The 20781-nt window shown below is 34.1% G+C and overlaps 3 protein-coding genes across 4 annotated transcripts in view; 2 read left to right on the top strand and 1 right to left on the bottom strand.

Annotated features, from left to right (window-relative positions):
* Positions 1-5970, top strand: part of LOC109546518 (DNA-dependent protein kinase catalytic subunit) — a 23655-nt gene extending 17685 nt beyond the window's left edge. The window contains exons 39-52 of the mRNA XM_048664114.1: positions 492-657; positions 774-1103; positions 1200-1333; positions 1441-1612; positions 1781-2034; positions 2221-2430; positions 2489-2644; positions 2911-3188; positions 3413-3601; positions 3658-3893; positions 3965-4198; positions 4252-4443; positions 4518-4715; positions 5743-5970. Coding sequence (XP_048520071.1) covers positions 492-657; positions 774-1103; positions 1200-1333; positions 1441-1612; positions 1781-2034; positions 2221-2430; positions 2489-2644; positions 2911-3188; positions 3413-3601; positions 3658-3893; positions 3965-4198; positions 4252-4443; positions 4518-4715; positions 5743-5857 — 2864 coding nt within the window. The 3' untranslated portion in view covers positions 5858-5970. The remainder of the gene's footprint in view (positions 1-491; positions 658-773; positions 1104-1199; positions 1334-1440; positions 1613-1780; positions 2035-2220; positions 2431-2488; positions 2645-2910; positions 3189-3412; positions 3602-3657; positions 3894-3964; positions 4199-4251; positions 4444-4517; positions 4716-5742) is intronic.
* Positions 5969-20781, bottom strand: part of LOC109546538 — a 15684-nt gene continuing 871 nt past the window's right edge. The window contains exons 2-32 of one of the 2 annotated variants that reach the window (XM_048664115.1): positions 20555-20734; positions 20206-20288; positions 18132-18280; positions 17638-17825; positions 17452-17573; positions 16577-16803; positions 16446-16519; positions 16232-16393; positions 16039-16178; positions 15764-15909; positions 15604-15707; positions 14895-15114; positions 14656-14761; positions 14490-14599; positions 13459-13529; positions 13072-13209; positions 12627-12819; positions 11347-11550; positions 11078-11290; positions 10745-10946; positions 10497-10637; positions 10079-10435; positions 9904-10023; positions 8744-9496; positions 8179-8355; positions 7623-8112; positions 7314-7555; positions 6924-7163; positions 6648-6868; positions 6353-6586; positions 5969-6289 (exon numbers count right to left, since the gene is read on the bottom strand). In XM_048664115.1, coding sequence (XP_048520072.1) covers positions 6077-6289; positions 6353-6586; positions 6648-6868; positions 6924-7163; positions 7314-7555; positions 7623-8112; positions 8179-8355; positions 8744-9496; positions 9904-10023; positions 10079-10435; positions 10497-10637; positions 10745-10946; positions 11078-11290; positions 11347-11550; positions 12627-12819; positions 13072-13209; positions 13459-13529; positions 14490-14599; positions 14656-14761; positions 14895-15114; positions 15604-15707; positions 15764-15909; positions 16039-16178; positions 16232-16393; positions 16446-16519; positions 16577-16803; positions 17452-17573; positions 17638-17825; positions 18132-18280; positions 20206-20288; positions 20555-20721 — 6207 coding nt within the window. In that variant the 5' untranslated portion in view covers positions 20722-20734 and the 3' untranslated portion in view covers positions 5969-6076. Of the gene's footprint in view, positions 6290-6352; positions 6587-6647; positions 6869-6923; positions 7164-7313; positions 7556-7622; positions 8113-8178; positions 8356-8743; positions 9497-9903; positions 10024-10078; positions 10436-10496; positions 10638-10744; positions 10947-11077; positions 11291-11346; positions 11551-12626; positions 12820-13071; positions 13210-13458; positions 13530-14489; positions 14600-14655; positions 14762-14894; positions 15115-15603; positions 15708-15763; positions 15910-16038; positions 16179-16231; positions 16394-16445; positions 16520-16576; positions 16804-17451; positions 17574-17637; positions 17826-18131; positions 18281-20205; positions 20289-20554 lie in introns of both variants that reach the window. The other variant, XM_048664116.1, reaches the window with a different exon arrangement.
* Positions 19159-20186, top strand: LOC109546540 (histone H1A, sperm). Its single transcript, XM_019917531.2, has 2 exons — positions 19159-19550; positions 19746-20186. The coding sequence occupies exons 1-2, from the start codon at positions 19262-19264 to the stop codon at positions 19985-19987; spliced, it is 531 nt and encodes a 176-aa protein (XP_019773090.1). The 5' UTR covers positions 19159-19261; the 3' UTR covers positions 19988-20186.

Below are 20781 nucleotides of genomic sequence, written 5' to 3'. Positions count from 1 at the left end.
CCTGGGGTACTCACGTTTGGAATGGGGAATCGAAATTCATGGTGTTTCAGTAAATGGGAGCCCCATTTGGGCCCCATTTACTGTCAAATATGACACTGACAAGCGGGAAGTTTCGCACCTGTTCTGGAGATTTCTAGAACTATCTGGAATACCTGGAGAAAAGGATATAAGCGACGACGAGAACCAGACCAGGGGGAGTGAAGTGACAGCCGCGCCTGAGTGCAGAAGAAGTTAAACCCGCGAGTCGGAAACGCGTGTTTTCCGTGTGTTATTGTTATCGTTTGTGAAGTTGACGTTAATTTTAGAAGTTAGTTTGTTCCTGTTCCGTAGTTAAAGTTGTACCGAGTGGAATAAAAGTTGTAAGTTGAAGAAAGAATTTGATACTCGGCCATCCACGGTACAATATTGTTAACAGTTCCCCTATAATATTTTCTTTATATTTTCAAATTACAAGTGTTTTTACACATTTATTATATGAATACATGTTGTAGGTGATCCACTTCAATCATATCACTTAAGACAAACATTCTCAGCAGAACTATGTGTTTTGTCGCTAACTCAAAATGGGTTTAGTGAAGCTTCGCAATATCTAAAAAGTGGTTTGGACGTATTTTTAAGTGAATGGCAGTTATTAAATCCTATGTTTAGAAATCTAAGGTATGTACGCAACGTATTTTCTTAGTAACTATTATCTTGGTAACAGTAAAAACATACCATAATCAACGTAGATGTGGATGCATTTATGTGATTTTGCTTAATAAAAATTGTTCCAGATATAATAAAATGTTAAAACTTCAAACGTTAATTGAGGTGGATCAGTTCCTTCAGTTTGCAAAAGCTATTGCAAACGGCCCTGAAGAACCGGTGGCTTTATTGCAAGATTATTGGTTGTCTACACATAATGTTTTCCCTTCCATGATTTTAAATGAAGCAGTACTCTTATATAGGAAGCTTTTTCTTAAACTACTCGTGGATAGATTGCAAAATTTAAACAAACCGAACCTTGTTAGGCAGTTGAAGAACACTGAACTCACTTTGGTTTCGAATTTCATGAATTTAGCTGCGGAAGACTTCAATTATGAAATGACCCGCAAGTACTTAACGTGAGTTTGCTAAATAATTTCTCGATTTACTTTAATTTATAATCAGAATATTTAAGAATTGCAAGAACTCTTATTTTAAGCAGTTGTTTAATTTAGGCAATTCAAAAGCATAAATTCTCCTGAAAAACTAACAATGATAGAAGGCTCGTTGTACTGGATGCGTGGGAAACTACACAAAAATGATTCCGTTGAGATTGAACAAGACCTCAGGGCTGCAATTGCAAAATTTAGTAAGTTTGAACAAGTTGTATTTATTAACAATTTGTTGTCGAATTGCTTAAAATGTTATGTTACTTGTTAATATTTAACAGCAAATAAATTAGTAAGTTTTTTGCAGAGGAAGTAACATTTTTGCATAAAATTGAGGATAAAGACGTGATAACATCATTTATGCGAATTATAGATATTAATTTAAATATGGCTGCTATTGGCAGAGATACTTCAGATTTCGAATTCACCTGCGAAAGTCTAAAAGATAAAATTCTATCTGATGGAAGGAGCGATTTAGGGTAATATAATGCATACATATAATGAACTGAATTGTACGTTTTGGCTAATATACTACTACGAAAACTATTAAATCAGTGCTAATATATTTGAGGGGATAACTGTTATTCTATGGATGGATCCATATTAAGCATTCCACGGAAATCAAGTAAATAAATTTATTTCTTCAGATCTAGCGAGATGGCGATTAAATCAAAGGCTCTACTCAAGCTTGCCTATATTTTCCACGATCAATCAGGAAATGAATTAAATTTTGTTATGTGTGTGTTAAGAGCTATGAAGTTTGGCTCCAAGGAGGGAAGACAGCTTTTCCCTTGTATTCTTTTACAGGATTGTTTGGAGTCCGATTTGACGGAAATGTTTATAACGGAAACTGATAATATGCCGACTTGGATGTTTTTAGGGTGGATTCCACAATTACTAGGTATATTAAAGCTATTAAGTTAATTAATTAGGATTCTAATATTTAAGCGTATTAAGTAGTGTTGGGCGATTGTGGCTCTGGCAAAAAGTTGAGATTAACATGAAATATTAGTTGCAAACTAATAAGGATTTACGAACGACATTTAAAATATTAAAGATACATTAAAAATCAATCATGCTTTTGTAGCCAATGTGGATAGTTCCAAACTCACCGCTATTTCCAATATAATTTTGAGAATAGCTCGTACTTATCCCCAGGCGATTATGTATTCATACCGATTATTTAAAGAAAATTATCGCAACTCCTGCCAGCGCTGTGTCGAAGAGAGGATGCAATTGATTGATGAACTTGATCTATTGCTTTTAAGTGATCCTCTCGTTGATAAATTCCTCAAAGGTAGATTCGCCTATTCGAATTGATAGCACACTTTCTAATATATCTTTATTTTTAACAGCATTATCACGGGTGGTAATACCATCAATAGCTTTGAAGTACTTTACAGACAAAATGCGTTCCGCTCTAAATATGCAAGTTATTATGCAATATAAAGATTGCATATTAGAACTTCTGAACGAAAATTCAGATTCTTATGATTCAACCAGTTTACAAGGTACCATTTATTTTTATTAACGTAGATTTCCCAATTAATTAATTAAAAAACTTGTTTAAGCTGGATCAAGCTTACCAGTTTTTTACTAATTATTCTTCTTAAATTATTTTTACTAAATTGTATTATTAAATTATTTATATTCACATTAAAACTATACCAAATAGATCACACTCTCAAAAGTTCTGATTGAAAATTCCCATTCTAATTGACCATTTTAAGGTCATATTTCTATATTTATTCACGATTACGGTATAATAATTTTATAGGTGATATTTACAAACCACTGAAGAATTTTGGAAAGGACTTTGAAAAGATAAACGTTCACAATACAATAGAGCAAAATAAAACCACATTGTGTAATCTACTTCAACGTAGTAATCCAATCAAGCAATATAAATATGTCCAGTTGAAAGACTATTGTCCCTGGTTGGCAAATTTTTCGGCAGGCAGAAATAGTTTAGAACTAGAAATACCTGGGCAGTACACCGGTGAAAAAATGCCACTGATTCAGCACCATATTAAAGTTGCAGGATTTGGCGAGAAGGTATTTGTATATACATATTAGCAAATGCTTCAGACACACAGAAAAAAATTCTAAGAAAGCATTGTGCGAATTAAAGTTTTAAGAACCAAAATTTTCTAACATCTAAAACTGTTTTAAATATTGTGGAACTTTGGTTTGGTGGAAATTCAGACCAACTGATATAAACAATTTTCATTTTTATGTACATGCATATGTTAAACTTGGGTCAATAAATATTTTTATAGGTGATTGTAATGAATTCTCTACGCAAACCAATTAAGATAACTATGGTAGGAATAAATGGCAAGGAATACCCTTTTCTCATAAAATTTGGAGAAGATATCAGATTAGATCAACGGATTCAACAGTTATTTATATTGATGAACACTATTTTTGTCAGTGATAACACAAATCACCAGCTTCTGACTTATCAGGTATATTTCAGTTCCATATTAGGTTTCGATGTTGAAGAACAATTGATTTATTTAAGGTTGTACCATTAACCTCTCGGATTGGACTCATTCAGTGGGTACAAAATACAACATCCCTGCATGATTTTATTGTTAGATCACTTGCAAATAAGGAAATGTTAGAACAAATAACCGGTGCAATGAAGAATGCTCTAGGTAACTTAATGGATTATAATGCCTATAGGGAAAAGCCAAAGGTTGAACTTATTCCCTTGTACAGAAGTTGGGCCAATATGATACCTCAAGACGTTTTGAGGTAAAAGACAAAGTTATGAATTTTCGTTTCGTTAATATTCGTTTTGCTATATTATGATCTTTTCACCGTAGAAAATCTGTATGGTCAATGAGTCTAACAACTGAAGACTTCATAGCTTTAAAAAACAATTTTATAAAAAGTTACGCAGTAATTTGCGCTTGTCATTGGATTTTGGGAATTGGAGATCGCCACTTAGACAACATTAAAGTGTGTACAAAAACTGGAAAATTATTAGGCATTGATTTCGGTCATGCGTTTGGAACCGCGACTCAGCGCTTACCTATTCCAGAATTGGTCCCAATAAGGTAAAATACTGTTAGGCCTGTAGATGTAGATTATTAGTAAACGATGATTTTAGGCTCACGCCTCATCTAGAAGGGTTGATGGAACCGTTAAAAGCTAAAGGTCTATTTAGAGCTGTTATGATTGATTGTTTGAGGCTGTTAAATATAAATCGAAACCAATTGTTAGCCACGATGAACGTTTTCATTCAGGATCCATCTGTTGATTGGCTGGAACATGCAAAATATACCGCGGCAGCGTTGTGCCCGTAAGTTATATCATATGCATCCAAACTTGAGATTTTGAGCTGCCATAAAGCACTTTGGTTTTTTGTATTTCCAGGTCTCAATCATCCGACATTGTTCCAAGTGCAATCTGGAACATTCAGCAGAAAATTGATCAAGCTAAGCGCAAATTACAAGGTGCCTCTTCGATGCGCATAACGGCTGAAGATTTAAAATCATCTATTCATTACTCGAGGCCGAACTTCCAAGATTTTGTTGAATTTGTAGAGGGTGATGAAAATAATTTGAGATTCAGGTTTGTAATTATTATTTTCTCTTATGTATGTCTTCTAAGCTTTATAACAATTTGTGCAAATAGTGGACACCAAATCATATGCTCAGTTAATAAGGAAACAAACAAACGGGACATGTTGTTTGAGCGACTGGCCCGGGTTCCTACCTTTTCATGCCTTTACCATCTTCATTCATTTCTGTTTACCATGTTGGTATTTTTTTAGTTCTTCCAGTTCATGTACTATCCATCCAATCATATCCAATCATGTAGTCTCTTTCGAATCATATCTAATCATTTCAGCCTGCGCCATCCTCATCCATGCGCCATACATCCGACTCCGGCTATGTTTCACCGTGCTGCTGCATTAACGTGCAACAATCCTTTCTGCAGCATGTCTTTCCATTGAGCCAATCGTTATCACTCTGTGCCAGTTCGTCCTCATTCTTTTGTGTTCATTCATTATCCTGCCATGTGCCTTATGTGACTTATGTCCGTTTCATTAGTATCATTTATCTAAATTTGTTCGCTCCATTTCCATTTTTATTTATCCATGCCCCAGCAGGGCGTATAAAATGCTAATTTTTTCGCGGAACACGCCACACGCTATTAATTTACTAATTCTATAAGAAATCCAGTAGAGCGTTTGATTGTTGTTTTAATTCAATATGTTTTTAACTTCGAAGAGAAGTAGGTACTCGACAATGAGATATTAAAAATTGAATGTTTTAAAAATTCAAGAATTCTAGAACAAAAAATGCAGCTAATACATATACACCACAGCTTGTATACTTTCTTGATCATTCAAAAATTCAAATAATCTTAGCAAATTACAAAATATATATAATTTTGAAATATTTCATATAGTTGTGGCTTACTGAATATTTAGGACATTGAAGATATTTTAGATAAAAAAAAAAGTTCATTATTTGCTCATTAATGCAAGTTTCTAATTGCCAATTTACATCAAAATTTCCATTATACAAATCAAGTAATATTTTCGGTTTTGAACGTCTGCCCTCGGATATTAACTAAAATAATGAAATTGCAGATTACGAAACCAGGAAAGTTTGAGCGTAGAAGAGCAAGTAGATGTTTTGCTTGATCACGCGACTGACCCAAATTTGCTAGGGAGAATGTACCAGGGATGGCTTGCTCCTGTGTAATTCGATATCAGCCGTACACAGGCCTCTTATTCGTTTTGTTTGTGTATAATTTTACATTTTTTTTATTATTTTCTGAATATCAGCATTTAAACTGAAGTAAATAATTAATTATTATATTTAATTTATTTGATAACTCAAGTAACTAATAAAACATTTTTAAAGGCTTATTAAATCTATTTTATATCATAATTATTTTTATTATTGATTAAAACGATATTTTCACTGATATTTCTTTAGTAAGTTTTGGATATCTGATTTGTTGTGTTTGTAAAATCCGTCTGGCGTTAGAGAAAAATCCATTGCTGTTGTAGCAGAAGGGATCAAATTGGTATCCTTACCAAATTGAGTGTTCCAATTAGATTCGTTCGAGCGTTTCCGAACGAAAGTCCACGATTGGCTGCTGTGGGTATATTCGGAAGAAACTTTGTTTACCTGAAACATACATTGACTTTGTCCAAAAACACCATATTAAAAGGACTGTTACTTAACAAATACCTGTTTGAAATCAAACATATTGCCACCCTCCGCATTTTCCGCCTGATGCGATTGACCAAATTTGAAATTAAATCTTGTATAGTCGTTATGATCTGACTTGATAAATTGATCAAACGTTTCAGCATTTTGATCGCTAAATATATTCATGTTCACTGAATTGCTGCTTTGGAACGATGCTGTTTTTTGCAAGCTCCTCTTTCGGACTGTGGCTTCTTGTTTTGGCGCTGGAATAACCTTCCGAATTTTTTTTAAAGAAAGGATTTTAGTGAATCATTTCATATGTATACATATATACCTGTAATCCGTCCTTTGTTTTTTTTATAGTAGCCAAACAAGTCGTCTGTTGTATTTGTTTAGGGGTAGGCCGTGCAGGCCTTTTCAACCTCTCTTCCCACATTTTTGTTAGATCGCTGGAACTACTACTGAAATCGAAAAACTTTTTGTCCTGTTCCAAAAATTCCTGTCGTATGGCTTTTTGGCTTAGCTTAGAAGGATATCGGAACAGGGGCTTTGATGCTACAAATCAAACTTTTCGGTATTACTGATCTTGCAGAATTTACAGGACTATTACTTTCGCTTATAGTAGAGTCGCTATTTGATAACCTCTTCTTCACGTTTTCTCTTTTCTCGAAAGAAGCGCTATGTGCGTTTGTACCCTTTTTTGTAAGTAGTGTCTTCTTCAAAGGAGGAGTAAATTTCGTTATCCTTTTCCTCGACGGTGCACGTTCTATATGTTGGTTTGCAGTCTTTCTATCGGCTTTTTTCAAATTTATTTCGTTTGAAGTCGTCAAAGGGCTTGCATCAGTTGTTTCTGTGATTAATTACAAGTTTTTGATTTTACTCAACAAATATCGCTGAAGTTCCCGATTTATCCGAAATCACTCAAAAAGTGTTTCAAATCCTCCATAATATGTACATCGCAATAGAATAATATAAATTAGAAATTTTTCATTTGACTTACCAGACACCGAATTCTCCACAGTAGGGATGTGAACTGCTAAATCGCCAATTTTCACTCCGCTGGAACTGCTGCTGAAATCTCCATCTAAATTGCGCAGCTTTGAAGCTTCAGATATACTCGTTGAATCGCAATGTTTTCCTTTAGCTTCCGATGAATTACTTCCAATTGAAGGTGCGTGTTCATTTGCTAACGATAGTTTAACCTTTTTCACCAAGTTTTCTTGATCGGATTGGATTGGTCGCCTAAAATAAACGCCGGACGCATTTTCATAAATACCTAGAATCTTATATTAAATTTGAAGTCACTTACTTGTTTCCAGCTTTTAGGTCGTTTAAACTGGTATGGTTTAAACTGGTATCAGGCGGCGAGTGATTTTCATAATTTTTTTTACATTTGCGCTGTTTTTCCAATGCGTCTTTGTATTCTTCTATGGTACGGGCTGTTATACCATCTCTCAGACTTGAGCTTGATTCATTAGTAGCTTGCTCATTTGAAGATGCACTCTCAATCTGTTTGTTTATATTCGAATTATTATTGTCGTTATCAGTAACTTTGATTAATTCGTCGGCAATACTTTCTGAGGCCGATATAATTTGCTGTTGATTTTCGATGTCTCTAACATGGAACTCTAGGTTTTTATCTTTAACTTGTTCAGGGTTGGTATGATGAATAGTAAGTTGTGGGGCTTCAGAGCAGAAGAATGGTTCCGTGGTACGATCGAAGTCAGCATCACAAGAATGAGTGCTTTTTTGTGAACTTGGATGTGATACGGCTTCATTTTGGTTGGAGCTGGTATCAACTAAAATTCAGGTTATCAAAAATATAACTACATATATGTATAATGCATAATATTGAGATTCTGTACCTTGATCAAACATCACCTTCGATTTCTCATATGGAGTTTCCCTTACAATTAATTCAACAATTTCTGATGTATCTGTAAGAGCGTCACTACTTTTTATGTTGCTTTCAAAATGTTGATTTCCACGCATTTTTGATTGCCCAGAAGTATTTGCCTGATTTATAGCACCATCTGTCTTATCTAAAATAGTGCAGGGATTTGAAATGATGGAAAACTTTGAAATTGAAAACTCTATAAGTTCACATTTAGGAATGTTTTCCGGGCTTTGAAGCCGTGGTCTATCGGAATTTCTTCCTTAAGAAGGAAGTCTTCCGGAAGACTTCCTTCTTAAGGAAGAAATTCCGATAGACCACGGCTTCAAAGCCCGGAAAACATTCCTAAATGTAATCTGACCGGCCGTGAAAGCCTTCATAGTCTATAAGTTCAATTTTCCTTTTTATTTAATTAGTAATACTTTGTGCCTACAATGTTCATAATATCTTAACCATGAATGACCATATTTTCTTGGCAATCAAATTCAAGAACACCGTTTGGCGCAAATCGATATGTCTTCTAAAGCGAAGCTTACCTTCCAAAGTTCCTTTGTTGCTGATTTCCTTAAACGTTCTAGAGACCAAAGGAGAGTAGCTTAAATCGCTGATAGATGAATCAGCATTTTGACGATTTTCTTCAGACTTTTCCATAATGCAATTATTCGGGTTTTCAAACCCTTCGATATCTTTTGCATTTTTATCTAAAGTCACAACTTTACTATCTCCTTGTTTCAAACTATTCACTTCTGTTTCTATCTTTGCTTGAGTCGCAACAAGGGAGCGTCTTTTCAACTTTAATTTATATCGCGATCTGTTAGTTGCAATGGTCTTACCAGTTATTGCTTTCCGCTTTTCGTTACTAAGAATTTTGTTTATCATTAGCCTTTTCATAGCGGCAGTCAGTTTATTGGGACTCATTTTCCTGTTTTCATTTTTCTTAGTGGATATAATCAGTTTCTTTTTTAGTCTTCTGTTAAATCTCCTTTTTGGCTGTTTGTCCAGCGGTTCAATTTTTCTTTGTAGCATTTCATCTGGAGAACTAACGCTCTCCTCTTGAACGTGTGTTTTTTCTTTAACTTTTGGATTTAGACTCTTTGAAAATATCTCCATACGAGCTGTATTTTCAATGGATTCGGTAATATCGTGGACCTGTGGTTGACTCCTTTTCAGTACTTCGTCTTCTTCTTGGTGAGTGGTAGTCTGTTTAGGCGGCCGTTTTGTAGATTCTACTGTTGTCGTAACTTGAGATTTAGGAACTTTCAACGTCGGTTTGATTATTTGCCCAGGATCTAAAATTATCGATAATATCATTAATTAGTGATTCTTGAGGTGGACGACGTTGCAACTTGTAACTTAATTATGTCCGAGAGTTTAGTGCGTCATTAGATAACATGAAAAATATAAAAGAGTACATAACTTTGATTTGATAGAACATAGTTTTACATATAAAGCATAGGTGTATGTGGATGAGTTCAATGCCACATTTGTTTGCAAAATAACTAATCTGGGTGGAGAATGTCTATATTCAAATTAAAAAAAAATGATTGTTTCTAGCTGAAACTAAATTCTAATGAAAATTTAGTAAAAAACAGATATTGTTCTAGATGATTTTCTTGCTTGAATCGGTCAAATACTTTTTCCGCGAGCGGAACAAAAGAGTGTCTCAACGGTGATAAAACTTTTATTTGTGTCTTACCAATGAATGAATTGAAGTCTTCTTCTGATTTAGAATAAATGAGACTATCCCTAATCTTAATATCTGGATAAATGTGTTCGTGTTTAACAGCTTCACTCTTATTGCCTAGATCTTCAATTTCTAAAAATCAACGAATGTGCCATTGCGTTTTAACGTTTCATAAAAAAAATTGTACCGTTGGCATCCATTTCTTCGGCGAAAGAGACAAAATCTTCAACTATCGAACTCATATCCAAGTCTCCCACATTGCCTCTTATAGTGAGATTGAACTTTGGAGTTATCACTTTCGCAACATTAGTACCCACATTAAATATTGATGAATTCGGTATCGTCGAAGTGCTAGTAGTGTTTCCAAGATTTCTGGCATTAATTTGGTTCTGAGTTACTATAGGGGTCGAAGTTCTTCTGGTATTATCTTGCAAGAAACTGGCAAAGTCCGTTATGTATGGCGATTGCGGAACTTGGCAAATAATACTTTTTGGTGGCTCGGTTGCAAGCAAAAATGGAGAGGCTTCGACTGCTGCCGCATAACCTATTTAATATAATCTAATTATTTGAAAAGCAATGTGGAATAAAAGCTGTGGAACCATTGCCTTCGTTTTGTCTAATTCTATGAAGCTGTTGGGACAGATCACCCGACGATAATTGGGAAGTTGGAGTAGAACCTAAGAAGCTCTGTTGGGGTTCTTGCAAAATGTTTGCGGAATTGCGATTACAATTGAATATATTTGTATCTAGAAAATTATATTAGATGCCTTTTAAAAGTTATTTTAATTAGTGTTAATTAGTGTTATTAAAACCATATGAATAAGACTTGCTGACGTTTTCTTATACACATTACCATTTTTTTTCGTAGCAGCGTTTTCGTTAGTTTCATATATTAACGCGTCTTGAGTTAAATCCAAACTACTTTGGCTGTAGCTCACGATAGCTCCCAGTTCCAAGTTATTTGTATTCGATGCGTTTTCTGATACATCTAACTTGGTATTAGGTGTAAATATTTGTTCTATACGAGTTTTCACTTGTGCTGCCGTCCCGCAATTCTGCACAAATCGAAAGTGTAACGAAATCTAAAGTAATACTGCGAAAATGAAAATTCCGTTTGCCGGGAATGAAAAGTTTTTCGGGTTAATGAAAAGTTTACAAAATAAATATTCGTCAAACTGGTACCAACCTGAGAATTGGGATGGCTCGCCAGCGGAGTACACATTATTGTTCCAATATTCTGAAGCGAATAATTAATTGCTTCCTCTGGATAAATATCGCTTTCATTGGCAATACCAATTCCTTTAGACATATTTTCTAGAAAGAATCTTTGATTTGCAGAAGTTTCCTGTATATGAGACCCATCAAAAATTGAGTGATTCATCTCTACCGGATTTTCTTTCTAAGATTCACTATTAATTATGTTATCTGCAAAACAGGTTGTCTTTGCAATCTTACTTCAGATTGCTGAAGAATTTCCATCATGTTTGGGGAATATGGAGTAACGTCGGTATCAAGTTTCTGCCTGTTTTCGTTGTATTCGTTAATCAGTTTGTTCAGATTTGATATGGAAAATTTATTTTGTAGCTTCAATTTTTGGATTCTACAATTCAAGTCATATCTTAAACGGGCACGTCGGTCAATCGAAGGAAATTTGGGATCCTGAAAATGGAAATTTTAGTAAAGCCACCAGGTATGCGTAAGCTAAGGTGCAGCACAAGAATGTTTCGGTCAAGAGCTGTTTTTTCATGTAGCTAAAGAATGTATTTTGATCAAATTTGCGTTAATTAGAAGTTTCTAATTAAACATACCACTTGGTAAACAAGCGCAATTCTCCTCGGCTAAATTGCAGTTAGAGGTAAGTGCGCACGTGAGCGCACTTTTCTCTTTTGTCTACGCACTTGCCCAATGTGGGTTAATTTTTTTAGTCCAAAAATGTTTTGTTACTTACAACGCGTCCGGGAGTGTATAAGAAATATTAATATTTCGACCCAAAGACTGTACCAAATATCTCAAAAAGATGAGTTTCAAGAGAAGTTCATATTGTGAAACAACGACTATTCCTTTGAAACAATTGTTTGGACTTTATTTAGATCGAAAGCCACCAAGTGGCTAAGAAAATATTTGAAAGCCAAATTAAAAATCGGAACACCAGAAATAATTGATTCTTGGTCCATCCATTTCCTCTTGAGAACAGTGATTTGGTAAAGAGTGACAAACGCTTGTCTGTGGTTGATACAGATGATGGCGTGAATCTCATAAGCGAGGAAGTTGAAGACGACACAAAACTGCGGACTCTGAATTACCATGCATTGAGAAATTAGTCCTAGTAAAATACTACAGAACAAGGTTTCTCAGGCAGTACATCCAATAAATAAAAACTAAATATGACCATAAAAAGATGGTGCAATTCACTAGGAGAATTGCATTATTTATTATTGAACATAACAAAACTGGAATTTTGCTACCGAATTTCTACGTCCTTTTCCCGTAATTATCATGTTTAGTACTAGTTGAAATAAACGAAGTTCATTATGTCAATTAAGAGTTTACCAGATATTTTTTAGAACAGTGAAAATATTAGAATTTTCTAGGCACTAATTGCAACACTGTGAGAAATTTAAAGCAAACAATTATTAACTTAAAGTTTTATAATTAATTAAACTCATGTTTTAATAAAACTGATCAGCAGAACACACAAAAAAGTTTTAGAAAAAAGTGATGTTATGACTCATTACCTGAGATTTCTTTTTTAGTCGGCGTTGCAAATTATCCACCATTTCCATGAGTTCTTGGGGCCAAATGCCTCTCACCATGTAGATGCCATAATCCCTTAAAGTTGTAGCATTTTGGGCAAGCTTGAACTTAAAGTCGAGTTTTATAGATTTTGGGTTATTGGTATCACCAGAAGGAATTGTTTGCAATTGCCAGCTGGAATAAACAAAGAACAGAACTCGTGAATTAAAAAGTAAATCGATTTTATAAAATAGGAAAAAAAATTATGAACAACAGAAATGTTGTCAGAGAAGCTCAAGGCTGAAAATTGTACGACTGTTTATTGATTGATTTTCAAATCAATTTAATTAAGTACACATTTTTCCTTTTTCCCAATACCTTGAACTACTGATTTCAAGGAGTTAATTAATACTTGTTTTGTTCCAAAATTCTTAGTGCTATACTTACACCTTGATATTGAAATATAAATCAGCTAACTTGGTAAGTAGCGTGAAATGAGTGGTAACAAAGGTAAATGCCTGTGATTGGGCTAAAAACTCACAAATTGACATTGCAATAGAGATTCCTTCTTCTAAAGAGGTCGACCTGTAAGCAATATATTTGGATTAACAATAACCAGTATATGTATCTCATCAGTTTAAACAGAAAGTTGCTAAAATAGAAGACAGCTGAACTCAAATTGATCTGTTATTTAGACGAATCTTCCTAAATATCGATCGATCTGTGATAAAATATAAATAATATATAATTAACTAATAAGAAGTGTACTAGCATTCTTATAAAGTATGGATTATTCTAAAACCCACAACCTATCTACTCAATACTTTTGCTCACCTACAGAGTTCGTCAATAATTATTAAAGAACGATCAGTCATTGTAGATAAAATGTAGTCTACTTCATTCATCTGTAAGAAAAGTAATAATTATGATAAAATAATTACTCATCAAATGATAAAACTCAAAAGTGACCCAAACTATAAATGTCTAAAGTATTAACACACAAGTAAGACACACAACACCAGTAATGAATGAACATATAAGTAATGATTGTTTTGTGTTTTATTTGAATTTACTCAAAAATTTTTTTCACATTATATTCAATCATGAATGTCTAAAATTGTCAGTTGGCAAAAGAACAGAAATATTTTTTTGGCGCAAAAACTATAAATGCTTCAAGATTTCACAAAGAGAACAAAAATGTGCAGAGGATTAGTGCATAAACTCAAAAAAAGTCAGTAGACTCCAGTTCCCAAATAAAAAGTTCTAGTAATTTTTGCATCAAGACACTCAAGAATTCCTCATTTGCCCAAAGCGGATGAACTGGGTTGTTTAATCGAAACATGAGTCTTACATAGGAACAAATTAACGGCGATATTTCAAAAAACATTTTTTTTTTGAAGAGCTTTTACTTGAACAGCAGAGGAGCCAGACATTTTTTCATAGTAAAAGTTAGATCAGATCGTCCTCGTTTGATCTAAAGATTATGGCAGAAACCTTTTCACCACGTGTTTACCGGACACCCTGTATATTAGCTGTGTTGCGTAACCAAATGGTATCTCCCAAACGTTCTATACCGCAAAATCTGATCAAACTTTTATCTATAAAGAAAATCAACTGGCTTCTCTGCATGCACTTAATTGCTAGATTTTTTTTCTGTTTTTTTTTAATGCCGGAAGAATGTTGCGATCGATTATATCGATTATGTACGTATGGGAAAATCTTGGACTAGATGTATTCGGTGCAGGTTTACAAGCAAGTAATTTTATAATTTATGCGGAAAAAGTTGAAGCAACTCAACAATTTTCAAAAGCTAATAACTAATCGTAGAAATATGCAACTTAGAGAATACTTAGATTATCACTCACCTCGAGAACGAATGAAGACGCGCTGCTTTCCATGTCGTCATCGTTGGAGATTCTAGCAAACATTTTATCTGCTGTTCTAAAAATGGCACTTTCGGCAGGAACAAAACACCCTGAAATTGAAAACTCTGTTAAATACTAGTTTAGAAAATTTACTTTTATTTATTACCGGCTTGAGCCATAATTTGAAGCAACATTACTTGTCTGATAAATATGCTTTTTCCCGCCCCATTGGGTCCAGTTATTATGTGCATATTGTAATGATCGCAAGCAGTCTGAAATCAAAAAATATTCATAAAATATCAAAATTTAATATGTTTTTAAAACAATTTTATGTACCTAAGGTTAATTTCGGTACATTTTGAGCGATAAAGAAAGCGGATAGAAAAGCTTTCGGGTACTACTTACAACTGGATTAGGAATTGGGGTTTTCTGACATAGAAAATTGAGAAGGGGATGGTGCCCTTCTACGACATTCGTGTATTCTCCGAACTTGGGCCTTATCCAACCATTGGCATAGCTGGCTTGAGCTAGAGATTGCAAAACATCCAAATACGAGATACCTTCTACCAACTGATAGAACAGTCCTGCATACTTCTTTACTTTAACAGTTATATCGTGGATCATACTAGAATAAAAAGTTAGTGTCAGTTGAAAGCTTAAAAATGCTCTATTTACGCTTGAATACTCTGAATATGAATCCGCATGGTGTATTATGTTATATTTCTAAATTTGAAGCAACCCAGTGAGCAGCGATAATTTTTAAACAGAACCTGAGCACGATATTCTTTACAAGTCAGAAAATGCGATCTTCCTGTAAATATCTGGAAAGGATGTTTTCCGTCTTTCTGCCACAAACAGCGCACAGAAGTTGAGCAACTATTGGATGTGTTTTAGAGGTCAAAAGTGCCAATTTAAGAAACTCAAATAGTAAAAATGTATGTAGGTAGGTACTGAAGCGGCTGATTTATTCCTATTTCCATAGACATGGTTAAAACCATTTGCAGCTTTAACTTTATTCATCTTGCTTCAAACTAACAGCATATTAATGAAGAGTAATATTTACGTAAATAACTAGATAGTGCATAACAATGCATAAACAATTATACAAACTTACATATTACTTAATGAGAACAAGTCGGTCAATATGTCATCAATTCTTGTTGTTAAGTTGACTAATTCAGCAGTTTTCATTGTGAAACTATTAGCTAGTCGAAATACCTAAAAACAAACACATACCTCTTCCTATTCAAAAAAATACCAATGCAAAAAAGTACCTGAATGAACTCAGGCGGTAAATCTGAAGATTTCATCCGTTTCCTTTGATTTTGATTAAGTGCCATTGTGATGTGAAATCCCTTTTTATTATTGTTTGCTAGAGCCAGAGGAAGATCGTACTTTTGCCCTAGCCGTTTGATATACTCTAAAAGCAAGAAAAATACTCAAGTTCATATCGCAACTTTTTTTATCAATTTGGAGAACAGACAATTGAAAATAGTTAAGTCCACAGCACAGGATCATGCTTTCAACACATCTTTTATCGAAAATTTACCTCGCATATCTTCGATTCTTTCCGAATATGTTTTTCTCACCAAATCCAGAAGTCCGTTAAGGCCAGGTTTAATAGCCCAAATTCTTTGCTGTTCAGCTTGCTGCCCTTTTGTAAAGTATGCCGATTCATGAATGGTTTCTCTTAAAAAAATCAAGCTCTAATACAAAACTAATGATAATCCATGTGAAGTTACCGCAGCATATTCTTAATAACGTCAAAATCCTGGTGGTTCAAGAGTTCGGATAATTCACTGAAAAATGGACGAATCGCATTTTTCAACGTCTCTTTAAGAGGCTGAATTGTCTCAACAACACTGTTTAACAGAAGTAGGTAGTTCAGTTGCCGATTGTTGCAACTGAACATTTATAATTAAAGAATTTGAATTATTGTCAGCTTGAATATTTTACCTTTGCGGGTCATCAGCAACTAAAGTACCGATGGATAAAAGCTGATCTATGCTAGCTAACTTTGGAAGTACCCCCTAAAATTATAGGTATACACATTCATATGCATATGCGATAAAAGCTTTCAACAATACCTGCACTGATAATAATATTCCAGGGTTTCGAATCAATTCCTCGACACAATCCAGTCTCTCATTTATTTTCTCAGACGAATATAATGGTTGCAAGATAATGGAACGCAAATTTCTAGTACCTATTCTAGTTAGGCATCGATTCATTATTCCAAGAAGGCTCGAATATCTGTTGGCTTGTGCAGGCTGATTACTACATACCAATTCTAGCCGATCTGCCGTAGCAATATCTACATAAAACAGGATAAGTACGGTAGAAAACAGTCCCACGGTTCTAATAACAGTAAATTCGATTCATTTTATTCTTATAATCTAAAATACACACGAAAACAAAGTCACCCCTGAATACATTTGATGTGTGGTCAATATCCACAACTGCGAGATTTTTAAAATTTTAAGTGTCTAAATAAAAAAACTGCAGCATCTTTTGCTATAAAGCTAATAATCTGAACATGGGATGGGACCAAATTGGACATCGAATTACCAACGAATTTTTTGTTGTTGTAATGTTTATTATTCGAATGTATCATTAGCAATTGCAAACCTAAATACGAGTTATATATTTACGAGGTTTAAATTCATTGGTAAGCAAGGATTGATAATGTAGTTTATTCATATTTTCAATTTTTTACTGTTGGTTCTTCAACCAACTAGTGTCCAACGTCCAACGAAACTGGGGAAATTTCAGTTTCATTTCAGTGAAGAAGAATTATTCATGTCAAGCATTGGAAAATGTTTAAACAATTACCAAAAAATTGCATTCGCTTTCCAACTACTAATAAAGTGATTGTTACGTAAGTCGTTCAAAATATAAATCTTAAATTTTGAGCTTTCGAACGGTTTTCAAACGCTCAGATTTTGCTTCAAAATTTGCCTACCAATAATTGCGTAGCCTTCCGACGTTTGATACTCCAACTTAATTGAATTGCTGGCGTAATAAATAAACATATTGTCTTGCAGATAGGTGAGAAGCCCAGAAGCCGCAGCCAAGGCGTAGTATCTAGAATTGAAGTAGTTTCAATTATACATTATACCAAATACATTGTGTTATCTCGGATACCGACCGGTTCTTGATCATAATCAACAACGGAAAAGATATTTGGATGCAAATTTTATATAATCTTTCAAGTCCATTAGCTTTACTGAAGGCCTTCCTTGGAATGGTCATTAGTTGGCGACTGGAAAAATGCTTTCTAATTTTTGCAATCAATCTGTTTTCTTTCCCAGTGTCGAATGTTGCAGGGTAAATGATCTGAAAATTGTTAATAATCCATTTAGGAGATAAATCTAAAGATATAAAATCACACTGTAAATTGTAAGGTTTACGTTTGTAACAGATTTATTAGTTTTATAGAAACTAGTGGAAGGAATAGAAGACTGTTGCATAATACTGGTAATTAATGTAGAATTAGAAAAACCAATTGAAAAAAAAGTTTACATTTTTTTAAGTTTTTCGACAGTTTATGGTATTATTTTTGATATTCGAAATAAAAAATTTTGTGACCTCAAATATTGTAAATTTTTCATCTCGCTCAAAGTGGTTTGCCAATCAACTCACCAAATGCGGATTAAAAATGTTCAATTTTGTCAGCGTGTTGTTGTAGCTTTGTGAGTCCGATGTCTGGCACAATATTAAGACTGGCCTGGATACATTCACTGCTGCGATTCCCACTTCACACCTTGCCTCGCCTCTCCCTTCAGTTAATGCTTAATAAAATAGTAATAAAAATGCAACGTTAAATAACAGCATAATACCGTTAGCACTACCAGAATACTATACCACTTTACAGAATGTTAGAAGAATTAGAAGAGAAGTAAAAAATGTGGAATTAAAAATGAACATGTAGAAAACTAAAATAATGGGCCCGAAAGAAGAGACTATCATAAGTATAGACAAGATGCCGAAATAGCACGAAGAAAGCGTCTAAGCTGGGTAGCTTTCGGCAAAATCTCAAGGATACTAAAAAATAAAAAGATCCCTTGACGAATACGCACAAAAATTTTCGACTGGTGCTGCATACATTTCCAGTATTAACTTATGGAGCGCAGACGTGGACCCTTACAAAAAATGCAATACAAAAATTAAAAACATTCTTTAAGAGATAGGAAGACAAACGAATACATAAAACAACATGCACAGGTCAAGGATGTAATAGAAAGGGTAAATTAGATGAAATTGGACTTTGCGGGACACGTAGCAAGGAGGGACGACGATATATAGAACATCAAAATAATACAATGGAGACCATGGCTGGGAGGAAGATCAAGACGTAAACCCAATACAAGATCGTCCGATAACATCAAGCGAACTGCAGGACTAAAATGGATGGAAATAGCTGGAAACGGACACAAGAGGGTTGAAAAAATACGATCTACTACTGGTACAGTAATCTGTAGAAACACAAATGCAAATTTCTGGTTTCTCGCTACAACATTCTTGGACTCACTATGGAAAAAATAGCTATAAACTTTTTTGACCCTAAGTAGACACATACACACACACACTGTATATATTTTTACCTCCAGTAGCAGTTGACAGATACCAATTCAATGAAAATTATTTTCAATCTACCATTGCCGGGATACTATTATCCACCATTCACTTGTTCATGTCAAAAAAAACTTTCTTTCAATCAAATAGTTGAAAAAAATATATATCAGATTGAAATTTCAGCTATTTTCCTAAAGATGTTAGAAATGCAGGAAAGCAAAGCAAAAAGTACAAAACCAATTAAAACTAAAGCAACAAAATCTACAAATAAATCTAAAAAACCGACGCCGAAAGCAAATCATCCCCCAGTAGCTGTGATGGTAAAAAAAGCAGTGGAGACTCTGAGTAGCAAGAAGGGTTGTTCAGTGGTGGCAATTAAAAAGTATCTTGCTGCTAACTACATGGTCGATCCAGATAAATTAATCGTTTTCATTAAGAAATTTCTGGGAAAAGCGGTTGAAAACAAAGTTTTTATACAAACTACAGGTATGAGCTGATTCACCTTCTTCGATCTGATTCAAAAATTACGAATTTTTATGACCTATATGAACTTTTTTGTTGATAATTTAACTGTAAAAGTAAAACATGTAAAAAGAAAAGTTGTTAACTGATTGGACACTTCGATCGGCATCTTCGCTCTTTGTTCCTGGGGTTTGCAAAATCATATATTACTACTCCTAGGTAAAGGCTGTACTGGATCGTTTAAACTAGCTAGAGAACCGAGTAAAATTAAAAAACCTGCAAAGTCCCATGTAACGGCTCGTGGCACCAAGAAGCAAACTGTACAAAAGCTCGCTGAAAAAGTCAAGAAATCGTCAAGCAAAAGCAAGACGCCAACTTCAAAGCAGACGTCCAAAAACGATGCTAAGAACGTGCAGGGACATAAGCGCACTACTGTCTTATCCAAAGACAAGCATAATTAGTTATCAGTTTTATTTATTTACATTTTTATAGACTTTTTACTGATTGAATAGAATAAAAAAGTGTTATACTATTTACTTTATAATTACTGCTTGATGTATCAGAACTCTAACTAAACAATTTTTTAAGAATATTTAGATATTTATGTAATTATATATACTTTTTTTACACCTAATAAACATGCTTTAGTCGATCAGCAAATGGACAAATATATTCTTACCTACAATTACTTTATCCTCTTCCATATCAGTAGTGGACCTCGACGAGGTTGATTTTTTATTGGAAGACGAGTTGAGGACTAAACTGTAAGTAGCAACAGCAAAAAGTGATTCTTAATTTCGAAATTTAAAAGAAATATTTTTCCACACAAACATAATTTTAAGTACATTAAATTATGTTTGTACATACATATGTGTACAGTTGAGCACCAAATAGGCCATTTGAAAGAGTAATTATATCTAATAAACCGTGTAGTTTTTTAGTTATTTTCTTACAAATGCAACCAGTGAAACACCATTTGATTTACGAATAAATAAGATTTAATAATAATAAAATATTTTCCTACATACCTTTCGTGGCTTTTTCCCCATGGTAGCTCTGAAAACTTACTAGACGAAAAATCACTCTTTGATTTCGGCGCGCGTTGTTTTGGGGGCCCCATTAAAGGCAGTTTTCTTCTCTCGAACGCAGCCGCCCCCGGTCTACCTGCATTGCGAATCGGTTCGTTCAAATTCATTATTGTTCACTATTTTAATAGACAATCGCTGTTTTAATGAGTTTTAGTACGAAAATCAAT

Source organism: Dendroctonus ponderosae, unplaced genomic scaffold (assembly GCF_020466585.1).
Source record: "Dendroctonus ponderosae isolate FM_Combo_2020 unplaced genomic scaffold, Dpon_F_20191213v2 Dpon_F_20191213_2, whole genome shotgun sequence".
Taxonomy (NCBI): Eukaryota; Metazoa; Arthropoda; class Insecta; order Coleoptera; family Curculionidae; genus Dendroctonus; species Dendroctonus ponderosae.
The sequence above is the reverse complement of the archived record's forward strand: the minus strand, read 5'-3'. Positions and strand labels throughout refer to the sequence as shown.